This window comes from Salvelinus sp. IW2-2015, unplaced genomic scaffold (assembly GCF_002910315.2).
Source record: "Salvelinus sp. IW2-2015 unplaced genomic scaffold, ASM291031v2 Un_scaffold16326, whole genome shotgun sequence".
Classification (NCBI taxonomy): Eukaryota; Metazoa; Chordata; class Actinopteri; order Salmoniformes; family Salmonidae; genus Salvelinus; species Salvelinus sp. IW2-2015.
In genome coordinates this window covers 23615-31884 of record NW_019957535.1, presented here as the reverse complement: position 1 = coordinate 31884, position 8270 = coordinate 23615, and the positions used below count along the sequence as shown (strand labels likewise).

General features: G+C 44.8%; 1 protein-coding gene and 1 long non-coding RNA gene across 2 annotated transcripts; both read right to left on the bottom strand.

Annotated features, from left to right (window-relative positions):
- Window positions 1-4096: 4096 nt before the first annotated feature.
- LOC112080441 (uncharacterized) lies at window positions 4097-4655 on the bottom strand. The gene is made up of 2 exons (XR_002896184.2): window positions 4429-4655; window positions 4097-4308 (listed from the first exon to the last, which is right to left on the bottom strand). It is a non-coding gene; the product is annotated as an uncharacterized lncRNA (long non-coding RNA).
- Window positions 4656-5088: 433 nt separating this feature from the next.
- Window positions 5089-6999, bottom strand: LOC112080440 (uncharacterized). Its single transcript, XM_070442583.1, has 3 exons — window positions 6924-6999; window positions 6045-6733; window positions 5089-5291 (listed from the first exon to the last, which is right to left on the bottom strand). Exons 2-3 carry the CDS (start codon window positions 6700-6702, stop codon window positions 5089-5091), a joined length of 861 nt encoding a protein of 286 aa, XP_070298684.1. The 5' UTR covers window positions 6703-6733; window positions 6924-6999.
- Between the last annotated feature and the right edge of the window lie 1271 nt (window positions 7000-8270).

The following is an 8270-nucleotide window of genomic DNA, read 5'->3' as shown; positions in this document are numbered from 1 at the left end:
TGAGGACGGCTCACCTCTCACAGTTCTGGGCGACTTTAACCTCCAACGTCTACTTTGACTCATTCCCTCTCTGCTCCTTCTTTCCACTCCTCTCCTCTTTTGACCTCACCCTCTCACCTTCCCCCCCTACTCACAAGGCAGGCAATACGCTCGACCTCATCTTTACTAGATGCTGTTTTCCACTAACCTCATTGCAACTCCCCTCCAAGTCTCCGACCACTACCTTGTATCCTTTTCCCTCTCGCTCTCATCCAACACTTCCCACACTGCCCCTACTCGGATGGTATCGCGCCGTCCCAACCTTCACTCTCTCTCCCCCGCTACCTCTCCTCTTCCATCCTATCACTCTTCCCTCTGCTCAAACCTTCTCCAACCTATCTCCTGATTCTGCCTCCTTCAACCCTCCTCTCCTTCCCTTTCTGCATCCTTTGATTCTCTATGTCCCCTATCCAGGCCGGCTCGGTCCTCCCCTCCCGCTCCGTGGCTCGACGACTCATTGCGAGCTCACAGAACAGGGCTCCGGCAGCCGAGCGGAAATGGAGGAAAACTCGCCTCCCTGCGGACCTGGCATCCTTTCACTCCCTCCTCTCTACATTTTCCTCTTCTGTTCTGCTGCTAAAGCCACTTTCTACAACTCTAAATTCCAAGCATCTGCCTCTAACCCTAGGAGCTCTTTGCCCACTTCTCCTCCTCCTGAATCCTCCTCCCCCCCCCCCCTCCTCCCTCTCTGCAGATGACTTCGTCAACCATTTTGAAAAGAAGGTCGACGACATCCGATCCTCGGTTTGCTAAGTCAAACGACACCGCTGGTTCTGCTCACACACTGCCCTACCCTGTGCTCTGACCTCTTTCTCCCCTCTCTCTCCAGATGAAATCTCGCGTCTGGTGTACGGCCGGCCGCCAACAACCTGCCGCCTTTGACCCTATCCCCTCCTCTCTTCTCCAGACCATTTCCGGAGACTTCTCCCTTACCTCACCTCGCTCATCAACTCATCCCTGACCGTGGCTACGTCCCTTCCGTCTTCAAAAGAGAGCGAGAGTTGCAACCCCTTCTGAAAAAACCTACACTCGATCCCTCCGAATGTCAACAACTACAGACCAGTATCCTTCTTTCTTTTTCTCTCAAAACTCTTGAACGTGCCGTCCTTGGCGCCTCTCCCGCTATCTCTCTCAGAATGACCTTCTTGATCCAAATCAGTCAGGTTTCAAGACTAGTCATTCAACTGAGACTGCTCTCTCTGTATCACGGAGGCGCTCCGCACTGCTAAGCTAACTCTCTCTCCTCTGCTCTCATCCTTCTAGAGCCTATCGGCTGCCTTCGATACTGTGAACCATCAGATCCTCCTCTCCACCCTCTCCGAGTTGGGCATCTCCGGCGCGGCCCACGCTTGGATTGGCGTCCTACCTGACAGGTCGCTCCTACCAGGTGGCGTGGCGAGAATCTGTCTCCTCACCACGTGCTCTCACCACTGGTGTCCCCCCAGGGCTCTGTTCTAGCCCTCTCCTATTCTCGCTATACACCAAGTCACTTGGCTCTGTCATAACACTCACATGGTCTCTTCCTATCATTGCTATGCAGACGACACACAACTAATCTTCTCCTTTCCCCTTCTGATGACCAGGTGGCGAATCGCATCTCTGCATGTCTGGCAGACATATCAGTGTGGATGACGGATCACCACCTCAAGCTGAACCTCGCAAGACGGAGCTGCTCTTCCTCCGGGAAGGACTGCCCGTTCCATGATCTCGCCATACGGTTGACAACTCCATTGTGTCCTCCTCCCAGAGCGCTAAGAACCTTGGCGTGATCCTGGACACACCCTGTCGTTCTCAACTAACATCAAGGCGGTGGCCCGTTCCTGTAGGTTCATGCTCTACAACTCGCAGAGTACGACCCTGCTCACACAGAAGCGGCGCAGGTCCTAATCCAGGCACTTGTCATCTCCCGTCTGGATACTTGCAACTCGCTGTTGGCTGGGCTCCCTCCTGTGCCATTAACCCCTACAACTCATCCAGAAGCCGCAGCCCGTCTGGTGTTCAACCTTCCAAGTTCTCTCACGTCACCCGCTCCTCCGCTCTCTCCACTGGCTTCCAGTTGAAGCTCGCATCCGCTACAAGACCATGGTCTTGCCTACGGAGCTGTGAGGGGAACGGCACCTCAGTACCTCCAGGCTCTGATCAGGCCCTACCCCAAACAGGGCACTGCGTTCATCCACCTCTGGCCTGCTCGCTCCCTACCACTGAGGAAGTACGTTCCGCTCAGCCCAGTCAAAACTGTTCGCTGCTCTGGCCCCCAATGGTGGAACAAACTCCCTCACGACGCCAGGACAGCGGAGTCAATCACCACCTTCCGGAGACACCTGAAACCCCACCTCTTTAAGGAATACCTAGGATAGGATAAAGTAATCCTTCTCACCCCCCCCCTTAAAAGATTTAGATGCACTATTGTAAAGTGGCTGTTCCACTGGATGTCATAAGGTGAATGCACCAATTTGTAAGTCGCTCTGGATAAGAGCGTCTGCTAAATGACTTAAATGTAAATGTAATGTAAATGTTCAGCGTACTACTGTGTAGTGGTCGAAAAGGACCAGATACGATATAATATAATAGCATGTGCCAGCTTAACTGACCTGTTCTCTTTAAAAAAATATACATTTAATGTTACTTTTTTAACCAATGTGTCATTCTCAATCGATCTATTAGGGTGCTCTTCAAAATGTATTTAATTACTTTCCATATGCTGTTTGCCGTGCAAAAAATACTATGTTCATGATTTTCATCAGGCATTACATAAAAGTTCCTAAAACACTTATTTAGGTTGTGGGAGAGATAAGAGATATGTTCCCAAAACACAAAATATGCTCAATTGTGATGACATTCATACATTGTTTAAGTTAGGTTGCACAGGATTCCCTTAATGTTGTAAGAATTAAATAAGTCTGTTTTTATTACATTCATAGCATATTTGTTTTATGCATTCATACATTCATATTCCATTGATATTCCAATATTTTACCTTGTCTTGGAGTTCCTCAGAACATTTCAAAAATGTTATATTTAAGCTTTACCTAACATTACCACAACATTCTCAGCATGCAAATGTGTAGCTCCTTAAAACATAAGTAAGTAGCTTGGAATACATCCCCATTAAATTTTTCCACAGATTTCATGGCAATTTTGATTTGAGGACAGTATCGTAGGTGATACAGAGACACACGGCATTTGAACAGCTTTTAACAACCTGCAACTGTTGGGTTTGAACACACAATGTTTGGATTTGAAGCCAGATCTTTAACCCTCTGTGCCACCAGGGATCAGCTGTGTGTTTCTGTTTCCTTTTCAATCAAATACGGTCAATCAGAACACAGAACACAATTTCTAAGTTATTGAAATGCTCCCATCTTCTTCATATGCTGTGTACTTGTAACACTGTATTTGATGATTTTTTTTTTCTTTTGTTGAAAGTCTTACGAAATGTGATTTTGAAATTAAGAAAAGGTCAAATTGTTTTCTTATTCAGTTTGAAGGTTCTGAGTATGTATTTAAGAAGCATATGAATACACAAGAATACAGGTTATAATATTTTACTGCAGTGGGCTAAATCAGGGTCACACAGAGTGGTAGTCTTAAACAAATCTACTTCGTAGTCTTGGTAGTCTGAAACAAATTTACTTTGAAACAAAAGTGTACACCTCACACACATTGTGTTATGGGCTTTTAAAAAAAAGACACCTGTACCATGTCAGATATGTATTTAATTTTGAGTTTGCATCCCAATATTACACTTTATATCCATCACAGAAGACTGAAATATAATGAAACCATTTGACATAGAAAGACCGGATTTTCTGTGTAATGTTTATTTTTATTTTTATGAATTATAAAATTATGAAAAATATGAATAACATTCCACCCATGAGGCCACTAGTTCATTTGACTACCAGAAAGAGGTACCGGAATCTCTATCCAACTAAAATCACATACAGACAAGTATAAAATTGTACAGTCAAGTATAAAATATACTTGTCTGTACAGTAAGTAAATGTAGGAAATCCAAAATGCACAAAAATATGTTTTTGTAATGTCTAAAATAAAATATATGTGTATAATAAATACTTGTCAGTAAAGTAAAGCAATGCAGAAGCAATAAGCATTGTAAACGATGATACAACACATCAAATTAATGTGAACATGAGGACACAAAGGAGAGATTTAATTCAAAGATCATCTTTTAATAGATTTTTAATGTTGAAGTTTTTTAATGCTGAAAAAAATCTATGTATGGCAAATCCACTCTGGGCAAATGACCTGTTGGTCAAAAATAAAAAATAGTTAACATTCTTGCTACTTCAGCCATTTGCTATGTTAAAGTAAAATCTCAGTTAATGATGAATGAATAAAATTTGGAATGATTTTTCAGAGTCATACCTCAGTAGGGTAGAGTGTCAGGTGGCACAACCATTGGTGCCATGAGGTCAAAGTGTGAAGGAGGGAGCAAGCCAGAGAGCTGTCTAGGAAGCAGTCCAGGCCCATGGCTTGGAGGCTTTGAGTTGGTCCTATCATTGTAATTCATTGTAGGGTATCTGCTGCCCCATAGACCTGCTGGTAGTTTTGGAAGGTGTTAGCAGGAGATCACCAGGGACATCTATGATTGGCTGACATCAGTGTTTTGTGTAGGAATGCCAGAAGTTAAGTTCCTGCGTATTATATGCAATATTCAACTGCTTCATAGAGTAAGGATTCACTCCTTTGGGGACACTGCCAGTGTTCCCCTGAATGCATATGTCCCATCGGTGAGGTGGTGGTACACACTTGTTCTGTAAAACACATCAACACTTTTCAAATTGTTAGTATATTATCACAGTTGAAATACAATGGTTGTTCACTGTTTTTAATTGAATTGAAATTAAGTACCTCAGCCTTGGCTCAGTTTTGTTAACCCATCTGTGCAGAGTTGGATCCCAGACAATCTGAGGAAGAAGATATTAGCAATGTGAAGCAAGCCACAAAAAATATAAACAAAATCACTCAATTGTCTCTACATAGAATAGTGTTAAGAACCAGTTCCTTACAGATCTGTCTTTGTCCTCAGGTAGATGAAACCTCCTTCTTATTAGCTCTTCCACTCCCAAAGACCCAGCTGAGCCAGCCTCCACTGTTATTGTGAACAGCAGGGGTCTCGGGCTCAGCCACCGGCCGGCTGCCAGTCTGGAACTGAGGGTTGGCATCGGAGTGCTCCGGCTTGGTGATGGACATCATAGCAGGATGCTCAACATATCTAAGTCGGACATCTGTAATAAGTGGGAGAAGTCAGGCCACTCTGCTCATGTCACCATACAGAACAATTACTGGCTGACAGGTAGGAACGTCTCGCTCTGATACTCTGTTACAACCCAATCTTAACCTACACRCAGTCACAGGGATTAYTGGGAGGTTACTCCAGGACTCTGCAATCGCATTGTTTTGGTTGYAAAATCAACAATTCCCTGCATATTATGTGAGGGCTTACAAATTTGACCAATCACCAAACTATTTCTGCATAAAATAGTCACATCATCACAATATTATCGCATAGAACTGACCCATTACCACAGTACAAAAAGAGGGCTCGCAATTTCAACCAATCACYGYACATTTACTGCATAATATGGTTCAATCAAGCCACAYGTCAACACAGTTTTTTCCCTTGTCAGYGCATTTTTGCAACAAATTGGACAAAACAATTGCATATTGCTATGCAAAATGTCGTAAYTGTCGCTGCAAAATCTAGCATATTTAATATTTTAAAAATCCATGCGAAATCCTGGAGAGATTCAAGGAAGTATGAAAATGTATACACTCACAACTGTAAGTAGCTCTGGATAAGAGCRTCTGCTAAATGACTAAAATGTAAAAGTAAAATGTAGCTAAACCTGTGTTATGTAGAAAATGCATGAAAGTATTACAGATATACACTCACATGAGCCATACATTTAACCTATCACAACTTATTATCAAGCTATCACAATGGTAATTTCTCTACTAATTAGGTAAGGTTAAGTGACCTCTTCTCTTGGAATAGAAATCCACAGGTGGAGGACACGCTCCACCATCCCATTTCCACAGTGGTGCCACCATGGGGATGATGGGAGGTGGTTGTGGATGATTGTTTTCATTCTTCACAGGGACACTGGCTGTGAGGAGGATCTCCTCCCTCTCTGCAGGGACACTAGCCTTTGGGACGATCCACTCCCTGTGCGCAGGGACGCTGGCCTTTGGGAAGATTCCCTTCCTCTGCGCAGTGACACTGGCTATCAGGAATCTCAACTTCCTTTGTGCAGGGGTGAGTTGTGATGCTCTGAGGAGCTTATTATTCTGATAGTAGCTGATGGAAGAAGCTGCTGGAAGAATCCCCTCCCTCTGWGCAGGGATGAGGCCTGATGCTCGGAGGAGCCCCTTYCTATGTGCAGGGATGAGGCCTGATGCTCTGAGGATCTCCTCCCTCTGCGCAGTGATGCTAGCTGCTCGGAGAACCCCCTCCCTCTGTGCAGGGACAATGGCTGACTGGTGAATCCCCTCCCTCTGTGCAGGGACACTGGCTGTTTGGAGGATCCCCTTTCCCTTGTGCAGGGATGAGGCCTGATGATCGGAGGATCTCCTTCCCTCAGCAGGAACACTAGCCTTTGGGACAATCCCCTCCCTGTGCGCAGGGACGCTGGCCATTGGGACGATTCCCTCCCTCTGCGCAGTGACACTGGCTGTTTGGAGGATCCCTCCCTCGTGCAGTGATGAGGCCTGACGATGAGGAATCTCCTCCCTCTGTGCATGAGCTGGCTGCTGAGAGAATCCCCTCCCTCTGTGCAGGGACACTGGCTGTTTGGAGGTCCCCTCACTCTGTGCAGGGACACTGGCTGTTTGGAGGATCCCCTCACTTGTGCAGGGACATGGCTGTTTGGAGGATCCCCTCCCTCTGTGCAGTGATGAGGCCTGACGAAATGAGGATCTCCTCCCTCTGGGCATTGATGCTGCTGCTGAGAGAATCCCCTCCCTCTGTGCAGGGACACTGGCTGTTTGGAGGACCCCTCCCTCTGTGCAGTGATGAGGCCTGACGATGGGACTCCTCCCTCTGTGCATTGATGCTGGCTGCTGAGAGAATCCCCTCCCTCTGTGCAGGGACACGGCTGTTTGAAGGAACCCTCCCTATGTGACGGGATGAGGCCTGATGCTCGGACGATCTCCTCCCTCTGCACAGCAACTTCGGCTGCTGTGATGATCTGCAGGCATAATATAGAGCATATAGTCATTCCCTAAAAAATCAACCACTTGGAATCYATAACRTCATTSGGTCGGCAGCGTAGCCTAGTGGTTAGAGCGTTGGACTAATAACYGAAAGGTTGCAAGATCAAATCCCTGAGCTGACAAGATACAAATATTTCGTTCTGCCCCTTAACAAGGCAGTTAACCCACTGTTCCTAGACCTTCATTGAAAGAAAATATTTGTTCTTAACTGACTTGCCTAAGTAAATAAAGGTAAAAAAATTACACATACACTGAGTGTGTTAAACATTAAGAACACCTTCTCTTTCTGTGACATAGACTAATCAGGTGAAAGCTATAATCCCTTATTGATATCAATTGTTAAATCTTCTTCTCAGTGTAGATGAATGGGAGGAGACAGGTTAAAGAATGATTTTTAGACAATTGAGACATGAATTGTGTATGAGTGTCATTCAGAGGGTGAATAAGCAAGACAAAAGATTTAAGTCCCTTTTAACAGAGTATGGTAGTAGGTGCCCGGTGCACCGGTTTGTGTCAAGAACTGCAATGCTGTTGTGTTTTTCACGATCAACAGTTTTCCCTGAGTATCAAGAATGGTCCACCACCAAGGGGGGGAAACTCAATAGGAAGGTGTTCTTAATGTTTTGTTCACTCAGTGTAGATCAATCCATAGCATATACTTTCATTTGTATGTGTGCTGATACTGTAAATACACAAATTATATTAAAGTTATCTACAATATATTATAATACCGTAAGCCTCCCTGCTGCAGGGGCATTTCCTCCTACAATTTTGAGTTGATTTTCTTCACTTTAGCAATATTTTGTATCTTTGTTAATTTTCACATTTATTGTGTTTGGAATGACACTGTTACTACAGCATTTGATGTAAGTATGTAGGACAATTACCCATAATGCTCACTGACTGAACATTCAAAATTACCATGGCAATTATTGACGCATTCACATGCCATCGGAAACTTGGAACCTCAGAGTTAAATGAATGTAAGTTAT